At 35.2% G+C, this 27,536-nt stretch overlaps 1 protein-coding gene across 45 annotated transcripts in view; it reads left to right on the top strand.

Moving 5' to 3' along the window:
• bt (projectin protein bent) overlaps window positions 1–27,536 on the top strand; it is a 408,836-nt gene that overhangs the window by 302,188 nt on the left and 79,112 nt on the right. For all 45 annotated transcript variants that reach the window (XM_069837452.1, XM_069837423.1, XM_069837454.1 and 42 more), the window contains 20 exons: window positions 1,262–1,376; window positions 5,522–5,657; window positions 6,072–6,238; window positions 7,467–7,748; window positions 8,022–8,162; window positions 8,385–8,543; window positions 10,977–11,279; window positions 14,185–14,466; window positions 15,276–15,575; window positions 17,464–17,599; window positions 18,938–19,104; window positions 19,671–19,803; window positions 20,292–20,472; window positions 20,624–20,768; window positions 22,002–22,124; window positions 22,210–22,791; window positions 22,957–23,097; window positions 24,504–24,668; window positions 25,709–25,844; window positions 26,821–26,987. In XM_069837452.1, the coding sequence (XP_069693553.1) occupies window positions 1,262–1,376; window positions 5,522–5,657; window positions 6,072–6,238; window positions 7,467–7,748; window positions 8,022–8,162; window positions 8,385–8,543; window positions 10,977–11,279; window positions 14,185–14,466; window positions 15,276–15,575; window positions 17,464–17,599; window positions 18,938–19,104; window positions 19,671–19,803; window positions 20,292–20,472; window positions 20,624–20,768; window positions 22,002–22,124; window positions 22,210–22,791; window positions 22,957–23,097; window positions 24,504–24,668; window positions 25,709–25,844; window positions 26,821–26,987 (3,961 nt within the window). The remainder of the gene's footprint in view (window positions 1–1,261; window positions 1,377–5,521; window positions 5,658–6,071; window positions 6,239–7,466; window positions 7,749–8,021; window positions 8,163–8,384; window positions 8,544–10,976; window positions 11,280–14,184; window positions 14,467–15,275; window positions 15,576–17,463; window positions 17,600–18,937; window positions 19,105–19,670; window positions 19,804–20,291; window positions 20,473–20,623; window positions 20,769–22,001; window positions 22,125–22,209; window positions 22,792–22,956; window positions 23,098–24,503; window positions 24,669–25,708; window positions 25,845–26,820; window positions 26,988–27,536) is intronic.

The following is a 27,536-nucleotide window of genomic DNA, read 5'->3' as shown; positions in this document are numbered from 1 at the left end:
AGCCTAGTTAAAGGATATGAAAGACAAAAATATTGGGAACCGTTCTTCTACATAATAGAGTACTGGTTGACAAGTATGATATATGTGTTGATTATTAAGACAATTGGCAGAGCATCTTTAACTGGGATATAAAAGAAATGTAATTTGGTGAGAGTTATAAGTATAAATTTTAGATTCATACCAGTACTTATATATTATATATATTAAAACTGGAACCAACCCACATTGTTTTGAAAATATTAACTTACAAACCTAATGGCAAAACAGAAGTTAGACAATTCTTATAGTGTTGCAAGGGTAACAATAATTGAGACGCAACAGGCTAAGAAGCAAGTGTTGAGAGAATTGCAAATTAAATAAAAACTCGTATCCTTTCCTTTTTTAAGTTTTCTTATTTTTGGTATAATGCAAATAACAAAATATTTAACTATACTTCTAATTTAACCAGAACAGACTTAATTAAGTGATTCTATGGGAATAGTTTCTGACCTATTGGGAAGCAAAATTTTCCTCTCTGCTTTAAGTTTCACATTAACTCTGTACCCCACAATTCTTGTATCAATATATAGTAGGTGTTCTTCCTTTGGAAATAGAGCTGCCATAGCATGATGCACAAAAACCACTGGCATAGCTCAGACGGTAGCAAGTTGGACTCGAGATCTGAGGATGTGCTCGAGCGTGGGATCAAATCCTGGTTTGATTTCTTTCTGAAGTTTCTGTAAACTTTAAGGCAAGTGTCAGGTAATCCCATGATGAAAACCTCGGATCCATCTCGCTAAGTACTATTTCTCTGTCATAAATTTAATTAACAAGCATAATAAGCCTTCAGGATGCTGTACATATGGAACAGAGAAGAAAAAGTTATGCACAAAACGCATCTTCTTCTATTTATAAGGTCATGAAAACAAGAGAGCTCTATATTATTGGCCTCCTGTGTGTCTTCAGTGTGTGCAAGTGGCACGAATTACAGTTATTGCAATTATCAAATTATTTTTGTGTCTAAGGTCGCTATAAGTTAATGTTTCAGTAAAATATTGTGGAAAATATATTATGCGCTCATTTTAAATACATAGTTCCTGAAATGTTATAGTTATTGGCAATGAAGACAAAAACTATTACTTATTATTGTTGTTGCCAATATTAATAACTATTGAGTATTATAGTAATGAAAGTTGCAGGATATGCAATAGTAACTTTAACTTTATTGTGTATGAATTTTTGTGACATAGTGAGTTCTACTTGTAATTATTTCTATCTTCAGGTCTCTGGATTAAATGAGGGCAAAGAATACCAGTTCCGTGTGAAGGCTGTAAATGCTGAAGGAGAGTCAGAGCCACTTGAAACTGATGTTCCTACACTGGCCAAGAATCCATACAGTAAGTAAAAATAAGCTTAAAATTATATTTATCAAAGTTCTCATCTTCTCAGAATAGGGATTGATGACGGACTTATGTGAGGGCGGCAATGAACCCACGGATTTTCTAAAAGCCATAAGTAAATAAAAATTTAGTGATGTACGAAAAAATCCAAGTAGGATGACGCCATTTAAAACCTTTGTGAAATTGTGGAGATACTGATACAATATTAAAACTCCTTAATGAAATAAGAATTATAACTATTTACTTGGGAATGAGAGCCTACCTACAAAACCTCCAATCTCTGCCTTTGCATATTGAGAAGTATCTATTATTAGATGACAGTAATGCTTTGTAGGACATTGACAACAGTTTGACGAAACTATACTTTATGGGGATATTGCACTGGTGAATTTTAGTTGTCTATTAGGAACCTGCACTAGACATTATAACCATTACTGCATTACGGAAAGCTGTCCTAATTTGAAAACATTGAGTGGTTATGACTCAGTATAGTTTAATCTGGAAAATTAAGCTAAAAATCAACATACATTCTTTCAATGAAAACAAAAGCATTAATTTTTTACCTCCTTTAAAGGTCTTACGTAAATTTGTGTCCCATATTGAATATTGAATAGTCTTGACTATGCTGCTCTTGCTGAATTCACTAAATGCTGACTACAGACTGTCCACACAGTGAATTCACTCACTCTTGGCAGGCAGACAGACATACAAATACAGAGAGTCTAGTTTCCGATTACTTCCTACTGAGCTCTTGTCCTGAGCACAGTTTCTAACTTTTACATCATGCTGCATGAAATGGACATACTGTGAGGCACCCATGATGTAGATTGACATGAAGTCAGACTTTTCTCTGAGAAAATACAGAACATTACATTGACAGTAGACAAAAATCCCTGCACAAGGCGGAAATCAAACTCGCGACATGAAATATGAAATCTACACCTTAACTATTGTGTAGATATTCCAAAACTTTATTAGTTTTCAATTTTATTCATTAAATCATAAACCTATAAAAAAAAAAAGAACATATAGACTGTGCTGCTGATACGACTGCAGGTTTCTTGGCGTGATAACATCAAACAATACCTCAAAATACACGTTCATTATATGGTTATTATTGTTCCAGACAAATTATAAGTTAAATTAAACATTTTGGATTCTCCATGAGATCACCATTGGGACAAGGTAGATTATTGACTGGCCACTGAAGGAATATTGCACATTTTTATCACTGCTAGTGTGGTGCTATAAAGCAATTTTCAACACTTTTATCACAGCCATAACACATTTCAATTCTTATTATACAGAGTTGGGCAGATAAAACCGGCCTGTGTTATGACATTGATAGGTACTAATGATTTGAAACAAACTTCAAATGGAATGAAAATAAAATGCATTTACCTTCATAATAAATGTTGGAAGTGCCCTCCATCTGCATCTAGACACTTCTGTGCACGTTTTAACAGGTTCATGAAAACACGTGTCAATTCCTCTTGGGTGATACTGCAGATGCAATTCCTGATATTATCCTTGAGATCATCAATGGTATGGGGATTCTGTTCGTACACTTTTCCCTTCAAGTACCCCCATAAATAAAAATCACATGTTGACAAATCTGGTGACCGCGGTGGCCATAAGTTTTTGCTCACAGTCCTTTCTTCAGTGAACATCTGATGAATACAGGCAAGTGACCTCTCAGATGTGTGACATGTTGCCCCATCTTGTTGAAAGAAGCAGTAATTATTCTCCTCTTCTGTCAGCTGGGGATATAATTCCTCCAAGAAGGTCAAGTAGACATCTGTGTTGACTGTGGTGTCAAAGAAGATTGGACCAACAATGCGTTTCGCAGTCATAGCGCACCACACACCAATCTTTTGGTCGTGCAGGGGTTGCTCGAACAATAGGTTAGGATTTTGAGTCGCCCAATACCTGCTGTTCTGGGAGTTTACATATCCCGATAGATGAAACCAAGCCTCATCACTCATGATGAACATCAGTGGGTCCAAATGACCATCTGCAACCATGTCCAACAACCAGCAGCAGAAATTTACACGTTTATCTCTGTTGGGCTCTTTCAATTGTTGTACAGCTGTCACTCGGTACGGTTTGAATTTCAAACACTTCAACACACGTCCGCAAGTTCTCCTACTCACATGAACCTGTTGAGCCAATCTCGTGGTAGACTTTCGAGGACTCCTAGTCATAAATTCATTAATTCGCGCCGTAAGTTGAGGAGTCCGGACAGAAGGAGTTCTGTTCCTTGTTACATTTTTTATGGATCCAGTCGTACGCCATTTTCGCATCAAATCTTGAATACTGCTTTTCGCTGGTACTGAGCGAAGTGGATATTTGTCTCTGAATAATTGTTGTGTTTCCTTAATAGAGCTGGTCTGTACGTACGCCTCCACAATGAATATTCGCTCTGGTATTGAATAAGTCATGCTTATTTAAAAAAACAACTCTTTACATGTGTTTAGAACGTCTGACTTTTAAACAGCAACCAGAAGAGGTTATAAGCAACAACAATGACACAAAACACGCGGAAGATACAGTATAGCCAACATAATTACATTAGAACGTCTGACTTTTAAACAGCAACCAGAAGAGGTTATAAGCAACAATGGCGCAACAACAATGACACAAAACACGCGGAAGATACAGTATAGCCAACATAATTACATTTTCAAGAAAAAAGAAAGAAAAGAAATCAATACCCTACATAATTTATTTTCCAAATCATATGACATGAGATGGGGCCGGTTTTATCTGCCCAACCCTGTACTATATATATGGAAGTATCGCTACATTAACACATTTAAATGTAATTTTATGAAAGTCGCCATATTTTCTTCCTGGCATTACGATGAAATACGATCCACTTCCACTAGATGGCCCATGACACAAGTAGCAGGGTTGGTAATACATGCAAACAAAATGATACTAAACGTGAGGAATGTTACTACAGGTGTGTAGTATTATGTGACAGATTAGGTTAGGTTAGATTAGGTGTGTATTGTGTGACAGGTTAGGTTAGGATTAATTAGGTGTGTAGTATTATGTGAGAAGTTAGGTTAGGTAGGTTAGGTTTGATTAGGTGTGTAGTATTATTACTATGTTGGCGACACTAAAACCCACTGTTCCATTAAGGAAATATAGCTGTATTCTTAATTCACGCACGACGATTTTCGTATATAGGTAAGGTACATATTTAGGGTGGGTTGGGTGGGCATACAGCTCTCCCAGTAATCACATCAATTTCTAATAATCAATACTATGAATCCAAAGCATTTTCAAAGTATTTTAGCAAGTTCCTATAGTGGCCGAAACGTAAGTAACCTTTACCCTTCTTTGTTGAACACGCCATTTGAACATATAATCTTTGGACATGTGAGCAGTAGAAGGGCTGGCAGCAGTCATACCCGAGTAAGCAGCCTCTGTGCACTCGGCTTTCTGGCATTCCCTGCAGTTTCTGGTCCGTTCAGCCCCACTCATAGCGGACATTTCCTGGGTTTCTTGATTTGCTCTATTGGTTTGAGCATATTTCCTCAATTTCGACTTGGGTGAATCGGCCATTGTAACGCAATGTTACGCTAATTTTACACTAAAATTTGTTAACATGCTCACAACATCCACACTGAAACTTCTGATTAAATATCATCATTCATTCGAGAAAATAGGTTTATTTACCAAATGTATGCAGTTTATTGCATCTAAATTGGACAACGTGTATAATCACAGCATCTTCTCGAATTTGACTGTGCATCGGAAATTGTACTCCACATATCAGCACACCCTCCCCATATCATGCGCAACACCTCTCCCACCCAGCACATTTAGTCGCATAGTGGGGGATATTATCCACACATTGATACCTAAAAGAACGAAATTCATCAGGAATTTCCTATTGCACAAATGCTTCAAACTCCTACCAAATTTTGTTATGCCAACTTCTCTAGTCTACACCCCTGACAGCAGACTATAAGATGTTATCACGTCTAAAGAAATGTCTTTTCAACAATTAAAAACCCCTGTAAGGTTATAAATAGTAATAAGTAATTCTGTTATACTATTTATTTACTTAATTCCTTTACAGATTTTTCTGTCAACATTAATCTAATACTGGTATCTAAATTAATTCATAGGTGAACCTGACAGGCCCGGTAAACCTGACGTTAAAGACTGGAACAGACATCAAGCTGACCTCAAATGGGCACCACCAAAATCCGATGGAGGTGCTCAGATTACGTCATATATTATAGAAAAGAAGGACCAATACAGGTAATTCTACACATTCACTACAATTACATCAGTACACACATAAAGGATTAACGGAATACTCAAATAGAAACATGGATTAATATTGTGAAAGTGATGAGAAAGGAAGCATAATGAAAATCAGTAGTGTTTTTTAAGTATGACTGTATCCTATTTGAGTAGAACTACTTAATTAATCTATTATTAACTTATGTACTATGTTCTACTAGGAATATGGTTGTATCATAGTTCTAGCATACTAGTCACACAAAATATGTAATTCTTATAAACTTAAAACATTCCTTTTATAAAAGAGTTGCAGCATTGTACATAACACAGTTTATTGTATCACAAGAACTAATTTCACAAGAATTTATCAGTAATACATTGTGCATGTCTGTTAATAATTGCCTATAACATTTTTAATTTTTTCCTCAGTTCGAAGTGGCAGAAAGCTGTAGAAGTTATTGGAAACAAATGTGAAGCCAAGGTCCCTGACCTAGTTGAAGGTATGAAGTATCAGTTCAGAGTACGTGCTGTGAACAAGGGTGGTCAGAGCAAACCGAGTGAGCCCAGCGATACCATCACTGCCAAGGATCGGTTTGGTGAGTCTTGCTAGATTTTATATATTCATTCTGTTTTAAAACAACTTATTTTGTAGGCTGAATAATTTTGAGCACTACTAATGACAAATGGAGTTATGTGAATACAAAACTCAGTGTCACCTATTGCTAAAAGTGACATAATAATTATCGTAGATATTTCTGCTTTCTCTGAATTTTTTCCTCATTTGCAACTGTTTCTTGAATAAAAGAATTTATTGGAATGGAAAATTCAGATATTTATATTTTCAGTCTATCATTACTTTTCATAATTGAGATGTCATTGCCTGCGTGATGATGATGTAGTGTGTGCTTGCCCTCTTATATTGACTACTTGTACTACATGCACTTTATTAGGCAGTCGGATTTGTTCAATGTTACCATAAGAAACAAAAATATTACTTATTAATTTTTCAGAAAATGTCTCATTTTGTTTTCAGAATGACATTTACAGTTGAGAATAATGGAATGTAGGCTATATTGTGAAGTGACAGACGTGAAAATAATATTATGAAGGCATGGAAAAAGTGCACTTAATCTATCCGACTGCCTAATAAAGAAACTTTCAAGAAATGTTCACGTTGACGAAGCAAAATATGAAGAGTTAAGAATGGAAGTCAATAAGCAACATTTGTAGAAAAGTGAAAATGCGAAATATTGTCCTGCTCACTGTTCTAATGTTTACCATGCTTATCATTGATCCAGTATTCGCGGGTTCACACCCAATTTGGGACAATAAAAATTCTTTGCATCGCTTCTTTTGGAAGGGGACTATACTAGGAGTCCCGTGTTGCAGATTTATGGAACGTAAAAGAATCCTGTTCCTGAATGAAAGGGCACGAGGCAAAATTTGCAAACCATTCCTCGCTCACGTCAAAATTCAATTCCAGAGTTGGCACAATGGGCCCATTTAATGACCTAATTGCAAGTGGGTTTATTTCATTCTCTATCCATCTTTAATAAAACGAATATCGAACAAAAGGGTAACAAAACTTGTAAATAAAAGCCTTTCATCTGCAGAGGGGGGAGTACATATATTCTCCCGAAACTTTGGGAAAAAAGTTGGCCTTCATTTTTTCAGCCTTCCAGGACATTATTTGGAGAAAACGCCAGACCTATAATGAAGACTTTAAATATATATTATTATTATTTGTTAGCGAGAGAATAAGTGTAATTTTAATGTTTTTATTATGTTTTCGTAACTGTGATGTTGAATTTATTTCCATTTCAGCTGCTCCTCGTATTGACCGTAGTGCATTGAAGGATATGACCATAAAAGCTGGCCAGAATATTAGATTTGATGTAAAGATCAGTGGCGAACCTCCCCCAAGCAAGTCATGGTTCCTAAATAAGGCTCGCTTGGATAGCAAGAATGAGATTAGCATTGATAACGAGGACTACAAGACCAAATTGATCATAATGCCCGCATCTAGGAAACATTCAGGCACATACGTCATCAAGGCCGAAAACAGCTCCGGAAAAGATGAAGTTTCTGTAGAAGTAACTGTACTCGGTAAGTCACTGCCAGATTACCCACATAACCCAATGTCTGAGATATGTAATGTAATTTGTCAATTCGTTTTTATCTTTAGAATAATCTCAGGAAAAATTATTAAATCACTGTATGAAAAAGTGCTTAAATTTTTTGTAACACAATCTTTCTTTATTGTATTACTACCACTATTACAGAGACATCCCTGCGCAGAATTTCAGTAAGAGGATCAATATTGAAGTGAATACTGGAATAATATTCATTTGTGAAATAACATCATTTATTAATTCACAGATAAACCTAGCAAACCAGAAGGTCCTCTGAAGATCTCAGATATTCACAAGGAGGGTTGCAATCTGAAGTGGAATCCTCCAGAAGATGATGGTGGTTCACCAATTGAACACTACGTTGTTGAAAAGATGGACACAGAATCAGGTTAATATATTTAATAATTTCTAGACACTGTACTTAATACATATTCCTATACATTTGTCAGAAGAAATAGCAGAAATTATTGTTTTGGATTTAAATCGTTTTTAAATTATCAGAAAGAATTTTTACTTTCTAAATTGAAGGAAATATTGAATATTGACTATTTGTGACTAAATTAGAACTATGGTAATTAAAGCTAACCAAACAAATATTTTTATGAATCAGGACGGTGGGTACCAGTCGGTCGTTCGAAGGAGCCAAAGATGGAGGTTGAGAACCTCCAGCCTGGTCAAGAGTACAAATTCCGAGTGATGGCTGTCAACGCTGAAGGAGAATCTGAACCACTTGATGCTGACAAGCCCATCATAGCGAAGAATCCATTTGGTAAGTGATAGATATTAATTACATTTCGAAGTAAAAGTTTATTTATTTAACACTTGAGTACACTACATGCTAGGAAATTTGAATGTTATAAACTGAAAAGTTAATGAAAATGACGAGGTTACATTTTCTGTGTAATAAGTGATGATTTAAACTCCTTGGAATAAATATCTTACTGGTAGTTTTAATTGCAATTTTGACTTGCTAATTAATTTTTATTTTTAATTTAAAACGATATGCAGTAAAACCTCGTTAATACACTCCTGCTTATAACACTATTCTGTTCATTATGCTCTTTTTATATGGTCCCTGGACATTTCATATATATTTCTGCATAATTTTACCCTCTTGTAATGCTTCCAAATACCGTTTGTAACACTTTTTTGGATCAGAAATGAAATCTGGAAAAACCCTCCAGTCTGCACTGTCGGAAGTTGCACTTACCGATACTTTCCTTTGTATGAAAGATTTTAACATTCAAAAGTCTCCCTGTCAATACGTCTCTGTCATTTCTGTGGAGTGTGCAGTAAGTTTGATAGTGAAAAATGGCAAAGTGGAAATCTCTGTCCACAAGTGAAAAATTGCATTAGTGTTGCTCCTAGCAGTGTATCAAGTGAAGTTATTTGTAGTTATTTGAACTGGACTGAAAATGTTATCGTTCATAATAGCAGTACAAACACACGGCAAACAACAATCAAATAATTTTTTCATATTAAATGAGCTCATATTTGCATTTTGCAGTGTAACTAATGCACAATAAAATATATGTTTCATATGAAGTGGTGTATAAATTGCTATTCCCATTTCATAAATCATATCCTGTCTATAGCGCTGTTTCGCTTTTAACGCTTTAAGGCCACAGTTCATTGACGAGCGTATTAATGTGGTTATACTGTATGTCCATATAAAGAGGAAGTCAGCATCAGTAAAAGTGGGCTTTAAATGTATATCGAACTGTAAATAATAAAACCAGAAAATAAACGAAATTAGTTTCACAATTTTGTGATTATCACAGAGGGTTTCTATAGCAAAGTAAAATGTATATGAACAAAGGAACAAAGTTATATTACAAGTAGCCAAAGTGCGATTCCAAAAATTTTACATTAAGAGTTAATCTTCCTCGATGATTTAGCGGTTAACATCTTTGTCATTAAAGCGAAACTCGTAGGTTCAAGCCCATGCAAGGGTGATTGATTTTTAATGGTGGCAAGAAACTTAACTTCTTTCAGAAGGGAACGCATTAGGAATGAACGAATTAACGCTGACAACTGAAGAAAAGATACATTCATCCTATGAATATACTAGAGAAAGTTTAGAAATGTGTAGCCTTCATAACACCAAAAGTAAATTTAGGTGTAATGGGTTTGGTTACCTTCTATAAATTATTTTCGATTTCCAGTTTATATATTTAGTACCACATGAAAGAAAGTGTCTAGGCCAATTGTTGTTAGCGTGAATAGTCCTAATTTGGGAAATCGAGAAGTACAGGAACCCATTGCGTATACTCGAAAAATATTTTTTGTGTGCAGGACACTTGGGAGGAAATTAAACGCAGAATAAATATGGGAAATGAGTGTTATTATTCGGTTGAGAAGCTTTTGTCATCCAATTTGCTCTCAAAAGATCTGAAAGTTAAAATTTATAAAACAGTTATATTACTGGTTGCTCTGTATGGTTGTGAAACTTGGACTCTAACTTTGAGAGGAACAGAGGTTAAGGATGTTTGAAAATAAGGTGCTTAGGAAAATATTTGGGACTAAGAGGGATGAAGTTACAGGAGAATGGAGAAAGTTATACAACGTAGAACTGCACGCATTGTATTCTTCACCTGACATAATTGGAAATATTAAATCAAGATGTTTGAGATGGGCAGGGCATGTACACATATGGACGAATCCAGAAATGCATATAGAGTGTTAGTTGGGAGGCCGAAGAGAAAAAGACCTTTGGAGAGGCCGAGACATAGATGGGAGGATAATATAAAAATGTATTTGAGGGTGGTGGGATATGATGGTAGAGACTGGATTGATTTTGCTCAGGATAGGGACCAATGACGGCCTTGTGTGAGTGTGGCAATGAACCTCCGGGTTCTTTAAAAGCAAGTAAATAAGTGCAGTGTTATATTCCAATTGAAGTATGATTGATTGCCGTATATCGCCTACTTATACCGCATATTTATGTTGCTGCTATTGGATATTTTATATAAAGATAAATGTTCGAATATACGTCATTGAGTCATATAGAGGTAGAGAGGTGGAATCCTCTTGCTTTCTGAACTAGAAGTATGCTCTGACTGTCTTTTATTTCCAGAAAAGTTCGGTATCAAATTTCATAGAAGACTGAGTGAATGCAGGAGCCATTTCAGAAGTTATTGCGAGATAAAAGACTCACATATATAGTACACACTGATTATTAATTAACTGTCCCATATTTTAGATGAGCCTGATGCTCCGGGCACTCCTGAAGCTACCGATTGGGATAAGGACCATGTAGACCTGAGATGGACTCCACCAGCCACGGATGGTGGATCTCCAATCACAGGATATGTGATTGAAAAACGCGAGAAGGGTTCTACTCGCTGGACAAAAGCTGGTGAATCTAAAGGTCCAGATTGCAAGGGACGAGCAGAGAACCTGGAAGAAGGTGTAACATACGAATTCAGAGTCCGTGCTGTAAATGCAGCAGGACCAGGGAAACCAAGTGAAGCCAGCAAACCCGTCACTGCTAAGCCAAGAAAATGTAAGTAGAACATAAAATCACTATAGGCCTATATATAGCATCATACCCAAATTTATTTCCATACCAAGTGATGTTACGTATTATACCATTATTTATATTCAGGATTCTCAGAAACAAACGTACAATACTTTTCTGAAAAATTAGTTTTTGTAACAATTAAATTGTTTGTTGTGTAGTATTAAAACATGAAAAGCAACACAATGTAAGCCGAAAAATAAGCACTGATTTTACTGTCTTTATATGTAACTTGTTTTTCTCATCAATCGAGAGTGAGTTTATATGAGAGAACAATCATTCCACATTTGTATTTGTAACAGGGCTATATGTAATGAATGCTATCACTTTTTTTTATTTTGGGTGCTTTTCATCAACACTTTTAAACACATTCAATCAGACTTCATCTAAATGTTTTGATTTAAGAATTTCCTTCAAGTTACTACTGGTATTTCTTTGGAATTCAGAACGTTTTTCACTTATGATCTCATCAAACAAGTGAGATTCGAGGCCGTCCAGAAAGTGATTTTTCCTGGGCCATTTACAGGGGGGGGGGGGGGGGGGAAAAGCACAATTGCATGGAAAGATTTATTGAAACAGATACAGCAATTGTTGCGCTGTTTGTCAACATGTCCCCCATTGGAAATGAGAAATTTATCATACTGTAAATTTTTGTTTAGGTTGTCAAGGTCGGCTTTGAGTTCGTCTTTCACGATGGCGACAATTCCATCTACGTGGGCTGAAACGCTTTCAATTTGCGTAGTGACGTCATCTTTTACTCCGCTGATGTCGCCTTTCACTCCGCTTATGTCGCCTTTCACTCCACTTATGTCGCCTTTCACTTCACTTATGTCACTTTTCATCTCCGTTTTAACATCACTTATGTCGTTCTTAACCTCACTGATGTGCTTGTTCATTTCTGCTTTCATTTCTGCGATGGCTTGCAGGATCTGCTGTAGGTTCTCCATTGTCGATAATATCCCACTTCTGACACCAATGTAAATTTTTGTTTAGGTTGTCAAGGTCGGCTTTGAGTTCGTCTTTCACGATGGCGACAATTCCATCTACGTGGGCTGAAACGCTTTCAATTTGCGTAGTGACGTCATCTTTTACTCCGCTGATGTCGCCTTTCACTCCGCTTATGTCGCCTTTCACTCCACTTATGTCGCCTTTCACTTCACTTATGTCACTTTTCATCTCCGTTTTAACATCACTTATGTCGTTCTTAACCTCACTGATGTGCTTGTTCATTTCTGCTTTCATTTCTGCGATGGCTTGCAGGATCTGCTGTAGGTTCTCCATTGTCGATAATATCCCACTTCTGACACCAGTGTGAATTTTATTAGTAACAACAATGTAATTTATTCGTCACAACAATAATTCCTTTCTACAATTCACCTTATACGCTCTCGTCAACAATTGGATCTTCACTCCACACAGTATTCGTTATAGCATTCCACCGACGACAATGACAATTTACTTGGACTATTACGCACAACAATGAACTGTTAATCTTAACTAATATTTACAAAGCACTATTTACAAATCAGAACTATCAGTTCTCAGTTCACAGTTCTTCTATCTCAGTCACTCGAGTCCACAGAGTCTCGAACCACAGACCTTCAGAGACAGTTCACTGTACTCGAACTCGGGTCCCTCCAACTGCGGTCCACTGCACTCGAACTCAGGCCTTCGGATGCTGACGCAGATGCGGACGCACACTCGAGTCGAACTCCGGCTGGCTTGCTTGCTCTGACTTTCTCACTGACTGAATAACTGAAAACTCTCAAACTGCTGTCGTTCCTTCGCGACCGTAATTTATAACCACAGTGACGTAACCTCGAAGGTTCCACCCGTCTCTAGAGATGGCATTCCAGAGAAATCCAGAGCCCTCTCCTCTCTACCAGCACCAGATGCGCGCGCAAACTCGTCGCGTGACGTAATACACCCTCTCTCTTCTCTCCACCGCGCGACGTCACTCAATGTTCCGTGCAGCCTGTGCGATCTGCTTTCATGCGGGACGCTGGTCGTGAGTTCGAATCTCACGTCGCTGTCACAATACCATGGAATCAATTTTCATATCCTTGTGTCGCCTGGGATCGAAAACAGCGTTTGACAGCCATCTGCACCTCTCTGTCGATCCCATATAACAAATGTCTCAATTCTGGTGGGGAATATGTTGAAAAATAGCTCAAAAATTGCTGTATCTGTTCCAATAAATTTTTCCAATGAAATTGTGTTTTCTTTCTGTTAATGGCCCCTGGAGAACTTAGTTTTTTACAGCCCTCGTAATTGCGGTCGAGTGGCCAAAATTTGTATAAGCACTACTTTTGACATTATTAACATGGTGAAAGAAAAAAAATTAACTTTTTTATCTTCCCCCATCAGAATGTTTCCTTGTAAGTGGTTTCAAAAGATGTTCAATTTACCCCGCTGTTTTCATTTAAAGAGATTGGCACACAATGCGCCTTTTGGGACTGGAGTGCTAAAGTTTAACCTCTAATTAAATTGTATTTATGTTGCTGATCGGTGCTGTTTTGTGGAAATTGTTGAAGTATTACAGTTAGAAAAATTTTGCTTAATTTCCGTTTCCTACTGGCAGATATAATTTTGAAAATATTATAACCAAAAACTAAAATGATACCAGTTTGTATATTATAGCCTATTAATAGTTATCTCAACAGAACTAAAACTGTAGTATGTCCTTTTTCAATGTAATTCTTAAAATTAATAGGACACAAAGCAATTTTTACTTTCTGAAATATACTTTAGCCTTCTAATGCTATTTATCCATAATTTTGCTGCTCTCATTATTCAATTTGTGGTATTTGAACAACTTAATTTGAAAATAGAGCTGATTAATGATATGAAAGTGTGATTTTTAGTAAAATAATGTGTTTTTCCTCCACAGTGGCACCCAAGATTGATCGTAAGAACTTACGGTCTATCACTGTACGCGAGGGTGAGCCAATTTTGATTGATGTCAAGATAATTGGCGAGCCACCACCAGATGTGACATGGAGTCTCAATAACAAGTCCATCCAAGAAACAAGCTACCGCAGGGTGGAGAATGTTCCGTACAACTCGAAGTTCTTCAATGACAATCCTGAGAGAAAAGACACTGGAATATACAAGATTCAGGCTGTCAATAAATATGGTTCTGATACCGCTGAAGTTGAAATTACTGTCGTCTGTAAGTATATTTTGTCTGCTGTAGTAGTGGATAATGCATTCAGTTTGAGATGAACACTCATTTGACTACCTCTTAATTCTAGAGTTAAGAATCCATGCTTTGTAGGTCAATGTAGACATAAACAAGAATTCAAATCATTGGTTGTGCACTCACATTTACGAAAAACAACTAGTTGTTAAATTCTGTTTCCTTGAAATTGTTATGTAGTTGAACATATGTCAATTTATTGTAATACTTTCTTGTATTAAGCCATTATGAACTTCAAAATTAATAATTTGGTTTCTGTATTTGGACTGTGTATCCAAATATTCTTGTATTGGCATTTTCTTTGGTATTATAAAGTTATAACTTACAACTAATATGTACCGTAATTCTTGATGGCGACTTTAGTAATCACATTTTCAAATTTATTAATAGGGACCGGATTTAATTTTACTCAAATTGCGAAGACATCTTTAAAACTATAGTATTTTTCCATTATTACACTGCATATTTTCTCCTTCATTCTGAGATGTTAAAAGATGTGTACACTTTGAATCACTCAAAATTTTATTTCACTTTAAACCTATATTGATTATAAAATAGACAAAGAATTGGATATGAATGAAATAATTTAAAGTTAAAGAAAGATTTTATCCTAGTAATAAGATCTGACTTACTGAATTCATAGTAATTTTGTATAAGGAGTACTTGATTAATGTTGATTTGAATCTCTGTGAATCAGACAAATTCTAACGCAGCAACATAATACATAATTATTATATTCTTTTTTCAACAAATTTGCACTTCTCATTCTTTCCATTTTACAGCCAAACCCGGAAAGCCTGAAGGTCCATTGGAAGTATCTGATGTACACAGGGATGGCTGCAAACTGAAATGGAAGAAACCGAAGGATGACGGTGGCGAACCAATTGAGACATATTTGGTGGAGAAGTTTGACCCAGATACAGGAATTTGGTTACCCGTGGGACGAACGAAAGACCCTGAAATGGAAGTGCAGGGTCTGATTCCTGGACACGAATATCAATTCCGCGTCAAGGCAGTGAACAAAGAGGGTGAATCTGAGCCTCTGGAAACTCTTTCGTCTATTATTGCCAAGGACCCATTCAGTAAGTACAGGCACGACATGTGTGAGCTCAATTGCTATAGCTGACCATTAATTTTGATAAAATTTATCTCGAGACTCTCGGTTCTGTAAGACAGAATTGCTAGTGTATCGGTTTTCTCCTCCAAAAACCCCATTTCAAATTCCGGAGAAATTAAAGTGAAATTATTTTTATTTTTTGTACCATCATTCCACAAGTTTTTCATTATAATTTCATTACCAGTATCTACTAATAAATTTACGGACGTTACTAACCACCATGATCCTGCAGCATATAGTGAAGGTAGAATGTGGTCAGGTGCTCTAGCTGAATATACCTAGGTATATTGAGAGGTACTGGTATATGGATATAGAATTATTGATCGGGCTAGTATTACGTCAACTTAAATTGAGAGCAAAAATGAAGTACTTATTAAAAAAAAATGGGTTAACCCTTAAGCAGTTGCGCCTAACTTTGTAACATTAAGAGTCACGTGGGGTGTTGCTGACACCCAAAATATAATATATAATGGGTTCTTATGGGCTACTTTTTAATAACAATTAAAATATCACTCTTTTTTAAATGTATTCAACTATATGAAATAGGTACTTTAATATGTATCAGAATATTATAATTAATGTATAGTATGTATAGTAATGGTAATATTTCAATATTGGTTCACATGTAATATCCGAACGTCTATTCACTCCAAATCATAATTTATTTTTATCCTCCTTCCCAGACCTTCCTTGATTTTTCTGTGCATACAGTCACTACTTAACATCCATTGTTATTATTTGTTAAGTTAGTAGCCATTTTGGAGGAATAGAAAATTGGAACGTAAATTGTAATTGAAAATCAGTTAGATATTTGTTTATCACAGTTTAATGAATTTTAAACCATCAGAACTGCACTTGAAAAAATGAAATATTCTGACAATAATGGACAAGTCATATTCGACATGTAATTTAAATTGTACAGTTGTTAACCATATGTTTCACATATTTATTGCGTCATATGTATTGTCATTAATTACAAATTGACTTATTTCTATGTAGCCAATACATAAAAGCAAATGTACAAGAATTAGTCTCTTGCAGGAAAGGAATAACATAAACAGTTCGAATTGTCCCACAATATCAGAAATAGAGCTCAAAAAGTCTGTCGGTTCCATGACTAAACACTTTAAGTAAGAAAAATCAAAGAAATGGTGGGCAGAACACGTACGGTTGGAGGGCCTTAGTTTCTCATATTCGTTCTGTATCCGATCCTGGTAGGACTTTATTTTCATAAATTCTGTGGAGTAATACTGTATCCTGTTGTGGAGGAACTCTTGCATGATAGCGCGAGACAATCAATAAGAAATATTCTCGTATAAAATCTGTTACAAATATTCCATGTGATGTATCTTCTTACCTATTCTAATGAATAACAAAATCAATTGTTTGTAATGTCGAATTTCCCGATTTATAATCGAAAAGGTTAAATTACTTATGTGCATGTACAGTATGAGTAGAATATGAATTGACCTATCGACATAAAAATAAATCTTACATTCACCTTTTTATCACAAGAAGATTAAATGATGTGTTATTACAATAATATGAGATTAAACGAACAAATTATAGTCCATTATTAGAATTAATATAATTTGAATGTGTGTTACACGGCATCCCAATGAATTATATTACTGTACCGGTACATTAAATGTATAACTAGTAGAAACTTCCATCACTTTCTTTTCCACTAACATATCTGCATCACAGTTTTGGGTTTACTCTTCAGAGAAACAGTATTACAATGTTACATCTGACCTGCTGCCTCTGGTAGAAATAATATATTTGCAATAACATTATTAAATTTTGTCACGAATCTTATAAACAATTTTTCGACTTGTTTTCTTCTTTTCTAGCTGTGCCTACTGCTCCTGGTGCTCCAGAACCAGTGGACTGGAGCCAGAATCATGTGGACTTGATTTGGAAGGAGCCTGTTTCTGATGGTGGCTCACCTATCACTGGATACATCATTGAAAAGAAAGACAAGTACAGGTAAATAAAATTTCATAGGTAGTTTCAGAAATTAATATAAAATATTGAGACTCTTGTGAGCATTTTATTAACAAATACTTCCTTGAAATTGTGTTACTTTTATGTGACCAGAAATAGTTTTGCAAACGAGATGTAGTGATACTGCCTACAGATGAAGATCTGTTTTGTTATTAGTTTCTAATAATAATAATAATAATAATAATAATCATCATATGAAATTAATATTTAACACCAATTTGACAATAATGCTAAGATAGTGAAGATGTGGACGACAGCAGTTAATGTCTTGAAGAGAGGAGTAATATCTTTCCCAGGGGTAAAAGTTGGCCAAAGTGTAGCATTGACTTCTTTAAATCTTTTACCTCCTTTTAGTGCTGGGATTAAGAAAGCATGAGATCTCTACCTGCCTGTCTTTTATGCGCCTTAGTACCGGTAGTGTGTGTTAGGGTACCGGTACCTGTGTGGCATTGTCATGTGATTTTTTCTGATGTTAGTAATAAAAACTGGAAACCACGCCTCTCACATATGGATATTTATAGTCCTATTCGGTGTGTATATATATATATATATATATATATATATATATATACACACCGAATATTATATATATATAATAGTATACTGGTATGTCTCTTCAGTTAAACATTAAGGGTGCTATTCATAGACATTTCACAGCACGTGCTACGAGCATACTAAGCTAGCCCCGGCTATCCACTGGTTACTTGTACAGAATTCAAATCATATCGCTAACACTGGTTTATGAATACGAAAAACGCTGATCATCCACCGGAAGCCCGCGCTAAAAATGTCTATGAATACGGTCCTATGATTTGCACTAGTTTCCTGAATTATCTCAAGATCTTTCAATATTATAGAATATAAGCAGAAATAATAATAAATAATAATAAAATACTGTTGAAGAGCATAAGGGCTTTGACCATTTGTGTACAAATCGTCTGAAGAAATTGCATTTATATCCCATGTGTTTGGTATAGTCTGAGGGTTCCGGTTTTTGTGTGCTAGAGATTCACCTTCACTCAGGAAGGACTTGCTGGTAGATGGAAAGCCAAAAGAACGTCCTTAGTATTTATAGGAAATTACCTATCGACATCAGCAGCTTCCTCTAAGCTCAAAATAGTCATTTACCTTCCTCCTTTCTCAACCAGGCTTGGGACTGCCTATGGTGGAGCTAGGGAAAATTGTTGCTTTTTTATTTTTCTCGAAAAATAGGTAAAAGGTTTCAAAACATTTAATGTTTATTTAATTAATTAAGCCATTCATTCATTCGTATTTTATGGAACTGAAACGCATATTAGAAACCTTCTCTGTTTTTTTCAGCATGATGTGGGAGAAGGCACTGGAGACTGATGTGGGTACCCCTCAGGCTGTTGTACATGGCTTGATTGAAGGAAATGAATATCAATTCCGAGTCATAGCTGTTAACAAGGCCGGTCAGAGTGAGCCTGGAGAGCCAAGCAAGAACTTCATTGCCAAACCAAGATTCCGTAAGTATATTATAAATGGATTACTTTGTATTTAGTAAAAAGTAAATGACCATTGAATTTATAATTTTATTAAATTGTTATGTTTATTCTTTCCCTATTATGAAAATATTTCCACATATTATTTCTATATTACTGGTATTTGATTTTAGTAATTAACTGTTATAACTGTAAGTGATTGCACTGACAACCAATTAAAAAGATACATCAATGTGAATATACAAAGTATTGTAAAAAATTTTGTTTAATTTATTCTTCTAATTTGAGATCAGTAGTAAATTAATGAACTGACCTAATGGCTGATGCCGATTATCGGTAATTCAATAATTGCACATTCTGATGTAGAGGAGATGCTAGTAAACTTATAATTTTATTTTGAGAAAACAGTTTGTGTAGCTTTTCAATGAAGTGAGACATTTCCAATTGAAACAGTATGCAACAAATTGTCGTCCCTATAATGAGCACGTGACATTTTTTAATTCTATAGTGGGATTTATAAATTATTATAGGTTTTTCCTAAACTCGTGAAATATGTACGATATTTAATAAACTTCCTTATATTCTTTCAGTTGCTCCAAGAATTGACAGGCGCAATCTACGTGATGTTACTCTCTCAGCCGGCTCTACACTCAAATTTGATGCCAGTATCATTGGAGAGCCTCCTCCAACAGTGGAATGGCGCTACGGAGCTGTGCCACTGAGGTACTCAACAATGATATAGTAGTAATGTCTTACTAATGAATTGTAAACTTTATTTATTCACTCAGATTTTAAAATTTACTTTATTTGGCATTAAAATTGAAAACATTGTGTTCCATTTAGTATTTTATATATTTAACTATGACATATATATCAAGACACATGAAATTAGTATCAGAATTAAAACTTTTAGGAAAAATCCTGAAATGATGTTCATCTATTTTTCTTTTTCAATGCACGCATTCCTTCATCTGCTCATTAAAGTAAGTTATATGAAATTATCGTTAAGAATTTTTAATATACATACAATAGTGTTATCCTGAAATTCACAATAGTGTAACGTAAGTTTATATTTCTCATAGTAATGTCTTGTAGTGAATGTTACTCATTTGTAGTTTACACTAGTTGATTTGCTTTTTGTTAACCACTCTATTTACCCCATGATTTTGTTAATTTAAGTATTCTCATTTACGTAATTTGCATTTATTCAGATCTTCAAAGACAGTACAAATAGACAATGTGGATTATAACACGAAACTGGTGATCCGTCCAGTCCAGCGTGGAGATTCTGGTGAATACACTGTGACAGCATCAAATAGTTCTGGAAAAGACACTGTCACTGTCAACGTTACTGTCACTGACAAGCCTGCTTCACCAGAAGGACCACTGCAGGTAATAATAACAATATAAAACGACAGACAGATCTCATGGGCTGGAACTTCATACTGACAATGGAAAAAATAATTAATGTTAATATTTAATATTGTGGTTCGTTACAACTAATAGTATAATATACCGGTACCTATTATGTTTTTTATTTCAGGTATCAGATGTACATAAAGAAGGATGCAAACTCAAATGGAAACGTCCAAAGGATGATGGCGGCACTCCAATTGAATATTATCAAGTGGAGAAGATGGACCCAGAGACTGGATGCTGGGTACCATGTGGTCGATCAACTGAACCAAGTTAGTAGTTCTTTAAAATATTATAGGAAACAGTGCAAGTTGAGAGTAAAGGCTGGTTCACAATAAACCGGAAATGGAAACGACAACGAGAACGAGAACGGAAATATTGTTAAAATAAATGTATTTAAATGTGAGTATTCACAATTAACTATTGTGAATGCTCACGTTTAGATACATTAAATACATTTATTTTAACATTAATTCCGTTCTGTTCCCGGTTTATTGTGAACCAGCCTTAACTGGTTCTTGATTCTAATATTTGTAGATATGTTTATCTCCATTTTAAGGAATATTTTGTAATTTGAAATACAGCAAATAGTTATTTGAATTTGTGTTTTTCTTTATAAATCTACTCTCGATTTTTCAATAATTTCAGTGTTCGAAACAAACTGTAATGGAGTCATATTTTTTCTATTTCTTTTACACACCATGAAAGCGCATAATGAGCATGGTGATAGAGCTTAATGCTTTCGTAACTTTGGCACAGGAAGTCGGCACCACACTCCGACTGACTTTTATCTTTTAAAAAAATATAGTGAATGTAAATACTGTTGTAGCAATTCTGAGGTAATCTCATCAATTTTAAAATCAAGTAAGTTATTGTACACATTTTCTCGAGGAAAATAATTAAGTCGAAGGGAACATTACTGCAGATCTTAGGTATTTTAACTATTTTATACTTAAAGAATTTCTTTTTATCTGATAATATGTAGATTATTATCTTTTTAAATACCGTACGTTTTCTCATTTGTTGCATGCTGCAACAGTTGCTTAATTTCAATGAAATGAAACATTTAGGAGTCTTTTTATTACAGTTTATTTGTAATGTAATAATCACTCATTTCACTTTACACAAAATTAGGCTATTATAAAATGTTCTGCATCGGAAGTTTACATGTCTTTAAGTATTTAACCTTTACAATTACATGTTTTGATTATTATATTCAGGACACACCACAGATATAAAATGATAGCGTAATGAAATCGTGTCCTGCACTATACCATTGATGAAATTATTATATTATGAGCTTTTTAGATAATCTATTGAATTATGGTAAGAAAACTGGGGTACAACAAAACTTGTTTAATACTGTCTTTCTTCAGCCAAGATTCGTAGTTCTGCTCACTAGGATTCAAACTGATTCCAACATGGAAAGTCTGTGCATTATAAATTTTACAAATATTGCCTCAGGATATACATGACTAACATGACTAACCTTATATTATTTTCAGATATGGAAGTCACTGGTCTAACTCCAGGAAAGGAATACAAATTCAGAGTTGCTGCTGTTAATTCTGAAGGAGAATCTGAACCACTTGAAGCAGATCAAACTATCATTGCCAAGAATCCATTTGGTAAGAAAACATGGGATTATTTAAGTCAAATAACAAATTAATGGCAAAATGTCTCTTGCATTACTCATTTTTTTCTTATTTCTAGATGAACCTGGAAAACCAGGGAACCTTCAAGCCACCGACTGGGATAAGGATCACGTTGATCTCAAATGGACTCCACCAAAAGAAGACGGTGGCTCTCCCATCACTGGATATGTTGTTGAGAAGAAAGACAAATACGGTCAGTGGGAGAAAGCCGTGGAAGTTCCGGCTGGCCAGACTACAGCTACTGTTCCCGATCTCATTGAAGGTCAACCTTACGAGTTCAGAGTCCGGGCAGTGAATGCAGCGGGACCAGGAGAACCTAGTGATGCCACACCTACTATCATCGCCAAACCACGCAACCTCGCACCAAAGATTGATCGTACAAACCTCATTGAAGTGAGAATCAAGGCTGGACAGAACTTTGGATTTGATGTTAAGGTATCTGGTGAACCTCCACCAGAGACTAAGTGGCTTATCCGTGGCAAGGAGGTCAAATCATCAGAGAGAGTAAAAGTTCAGCATTCTGAGTACAATACAAAGATGAACGTCCGTATGGCAACTCGGGCAGAATCTGGAAAATACACTATTACAGCTGAAAATGTCAATGGAAAGGACACAGCTGAAGTGGATGTTATTGTCTTAGGTAAGTGAACTCCTCAATATCTCTATTCGTAATCATTACTCACTGTCTTAGGAAAATTAAGCACATAAAATTATTATTTATACTTTCCTTTTTCGAAGCTATTTATTACAAATGAGATTCTACTTTCATATGTGAATATTATTAATTCATCCTTTTAACACATAGATAAACCAAGCCCACCTGGAGGACCTCTTAAAGTTTCTGATGTCCACGCTGAGGGCTGCAAGCTGAACTGGAATCCACCAGCAGATGATGGTGGACAACCTGTTGAGAAGTATGTGGTTGAAAAGATGGACGAAGCTACAGGTAATAAAATGTATCATTACTGACAATATACATCATGTAATAATAATTATATTTTTTCACTTCTTATGAACTCCTCACATTCCAAAGTTTACAGTCTTTAATATATTACATGGTTAGTTTATACGAGTCGTGGGATTTTAGAGAGTGATTCTCACCTTTACATATGTTTATTCTGTTCTATTTCTTATTTGAATTGTTCCATGCTTTACGCACATTTACTTTTTCAAAATTTCAAATTAAATATCATGTTCTTTACGAAATATGAATTACACTCGAGAGGGAATTAAACACAGAATAAGTATGGGAAATGCGTGTTATTATTCGGTTAAGAAGCTTTTGTCATTTAGTCTCTCTCAAAAGAGTTGGAAGTTAGAATTTATAAAACAGTTATATTACTGGTTGTTCTGTTCACTTTGAGAGAGGAACAGAGATTAAGGGTGTTTGAGGATAAGATGCTTAGGAAAATATGTGGGGCTAAGGGGGATGAAGTTACAGGAGAATGGAGAAAGTTAGAAAACACAGAACTGCACGCATTGTATGCTGCTGATCCGGAGCTGCGTTCGGGCTTGGGTTGGATCCCCCTTTGGTCTTTGTTTCTTCCGAGGTTTTCCACAGCCGTGGGACTGAAGCCGGATGGTATATGCCGAGTCCTTGGCATCACCCCTTTGATTTGATTACGTGGTTGGGTTTTCCGAGATTTTCCCCAACCCAAAGGCAAATGCCGGATAATATTTTGGCGAATCCTGGGACCTCACCTCATCTCACTACATCTCGCCAAAATATTGTAAAAAATTGCACAAAATTGTAAAAATTGTAGAAAATTACTAAATTGTAAAACTATAAAAATTTGTTAAAATTGTAATTGTAATATTGTAAAATTTTGACTTGTTCCACATCTTAAAGCTTCATTGCTCATGTAAGATCTATGGAATAAAATAAATGAATGAATGAATTCACCTGACAAAATTAGTAACATTAAATCCAGACATTTGAGATGGACAGGGCATGTAGCTCATATGGACGAATCCAGAAATGCATATAGAGTGTTAGTTGGGAGGCCGAAAAAAAGAGACCTTTGGGGAGGCCGAGATATAGATGGGAGGATAATATAAAAATATATTTGAGGGAGGTTGGATATGATTGTAGAGACTGGATTAATCTTGCTCAGGATAGGGCCTAAAGGCAGGCTTACATGAGGGGGGCAATGAACCTCCAGATTTCTTAAAAGCCATAAGTAAGTAAATAAATGAGTAAGTTCTTTACAAAATTAGAAAAAAATGAACACCTACTATTTTGGTTCCAAATATTATTAAAATGAGGAATACTGCCGTATATTCAGTTGATTTTAGAGAATTAATCATATGTAGTCCCCTTATTGTTGTTAATATTCATTGGTTCCATCTCAGGCCGCTGGGTACCTGCTGGTGAAACTGATGGTCCTGCAACAAGTCTTGAAGTCGATGGTCTACAGCCAGGTCACAAATACAAATTCAGAGTGAGAGCAGTGAACAAGCAAGGAAAATCCGAACCTCTAACTACAGGCCAGGCTATTGAAGCCAAGAATCCATTTGGTAAGATATGGTAGTGAATTTCGTTGTACTGAATAATTTAAACCAAGATTTCATGTAGCGCAAAGATCGCTTAGTCTGTAAAATTTCACCCTGTTATTAAAGAGAAAGTTAAGTTTAAAATTTCAACGAGCATGTAATTCTAAAAATCTGATACTAAATAAATGAACTGACTTTTATAACAATTATTTTTAAATAATTGTAAGGCTAAAACTACCTTACTAAAAGTAAAGTTAAGAGTAATCACTTTGTCTGAAAAATATTTGCAATATTTTTAAACTTACATGAACTACGAGTTTTAGTATTGTGAAGAATCTGTAAAACTGAGAAAATTTCTCTCCAGCACCGGGATTCGAACCTGGGTTTCCAGGTTTACGTGCTGGCGCTTTATCCACTAAGCCATACCAGATTCAAGTTCCAATGCCGGATTGAATCCCTCTCATTTTAAATTACACCTTCTGTGTTCCCCTTTGTTTGCCTATCCTCATGTACCATGTCACAGTATGTGTGACAGTAGACACAATGTCCAACCACAAGTACAGAGGTGCACTCATTACGAGTGACTGAGTGGCCGGGGTGCGACGGAACATGGCGCTGTCTTGAATCACAAAATGATTATTTACGCTTTATCATATTACTATGATGTACCGAAGTACATACGGAGTTTCAGTGCAGTAATTCTGCGTTTCCATATGGTGAAGAATTCCAGTGCCGGAGAGAAATTTTCTCCATTCTACTGATTCTTCACCATATGGAAATGCAGAATTACGCATAGAAACTCCATATGTAATTCGGTACATCATTATAATATGCAGGTTTTAGGCTAATAACTTCAAATTTTATTACAATTTAGTCTTCAGATTGAGTCAGTTCTTGGCTGTTATGCTACAAATTCTTCAAAATCAGTCATAATTAAACATACGTAAATGAGTATTTTCAATTATAGTATTCTATGAATACACAAATGAATATTTTGAATTATAGTATTCTATGTTTGAACTCGTTTAGTTCATAATATTTTATTTTAAAACATCGTTTTCTAGATGAGCCAAGTAAACCTGGTACACCAGAGATCAAGGATTATGACAAAGACTTTGTGGAACTTCAGTGGACAAGACCTACAGAAGATGGTGGTTCACCCATTACAGGATACGTTATTGAGAAGAAAGATAAGTTTAGGTAAATTTTTATTTCATATTCTTTAATATATTTTTATTCCATCATTATACATGAACAGAACTTAAGTTTTTCTCCTCTTTGTTCACAAAGTTTTAAGTACCGGTATATAGTTTATAAACACTTTTACAAAATTTTAATCTTTTAATGCTTCTCTTAGAAGAACCTTTGTTTATTACAAAGGCTCAATTCATATTTTTTTCTCTTGTAAATTAAGTTCATAAAGCAATAATATGGTTCATTGGGTAACGAAACATGAAACTTTCCTTTCATTTTCACCACATCATTCTTAGTGTTTTTTTTTTTTTTTTTAATTCTTTGTAAAATTTTAAATTCTGAAAGTTTCTTTATTACATAGATTCAGTAGTCACTTTACTTTAATATATGGTATATCTTTAATTGTAGTATAAAATCTGTTTACAAATACTATCATATTTGTGCTGCTTGACGCAAACATTGACCAATTTTAATTTAATTAATGTCTAACTATTGATCTTTACTAAGTGTATTATTTCAGTTTATAAATAAGACGTTTCCGTCATTGACTTTTTTTTACTTTGACAGACAGAGTAATTGTTGCATATAATTGAAGTCTCGCATATTTTAGTGATTATAATTTTATAGACTGTATATGCCAATTTTGAAGTCTTGAATTTGATTTACTGATTCATTTTGTGTATAATGGTTTTGTGTATTATAGTTTTCTGTGCATCATAACAATTGAAATTACCATATTTTAATATCGTGTGGATCATCTGCACTGATGTTTATACATTGAATCAGTTACTATGGTGCATAATATTTTCTTTCTTATAAATTATATTTTCTATACTTTCACAAGTACCGGTATATATTCACTTATTACTATAATACATATATTCTTATATTCGTATTATGTAAGCAGTGGTACACAATTAAACATATATATTTACTTACTTACGATTCTTGTACCTTTCAATCATTGTTATTTTCTTTCCAGTCCAAACTGGGAAAAATGTGCCGAGGTTGTTGGTGATGTGACCACAGGCAGAGTACCTGATCTTATTGAAGGAAATCAATACGAGTTCCGAGTTCGAGCTGTGAATAAGGCTGGACCTGGTGAGCCTAGCGATGCCACCAAACCACACATTGCTCGTCCCAAGAACTGTAAGTGGAATGTTGTTATGTGGGAAGTTCGGAAAATCATGAATATTGAGTTTTTACTTAATAGGAGTTATTTTAACTTCTTACAAAAGTCGAAAATTTATTCTTACATGATAAAAGATTACAGATACATTTTTTCCCCATACTCCTGTAATGACTAATGTTCGAAGGTTGAGTTCTTGTCATTAGATCCGATATTCGCTGGTTCAAATCTGGTCGAGGGCAGTGGATTTTAAGGACTGCGCTATTTCTTTTGGAAGGATATTACAATTTTACGACACAAAAAGGAGTCTTGCACCTGAATGAGAGTGCTCCAGACAAAAATTTGAGGCTATTTCTTGACCATGTCAAAATTAAACTCTGCTGGTCAGTAACCCTCTCTGTCACACTACCATACCAGCAGAGCATTGAATTCCGTTTACCAGATGCTCGTACCTTGGAAATGTAATTTGACACAACAGACTAGAAGACTCTTTGAAGGTCGAAGTGACCATATCTGGAGATACTGATAACCGTTTAACTTCTGACAAATTATTCATTTAATTTAATGAA

The sequence above is a fragment of the Periplaneta americana genome, chromosome 10 (assembly GCF_040183065.1).
Source record: "Periplaneta americana isolate PAMFEO1 chromosome 10, P.americana_PAMFEO1_priV1, whole genome shotgun sequence".
Taxonomy (NCBI): Eukaryota; Metazoa; Arthropoda; class Insecta; order Blattodea; family Blattidae; genus Periplaneta; species Periplaneta americana.
This window is presented reverse-complemented; position numbering and strand designations above follow the sequence as displayed.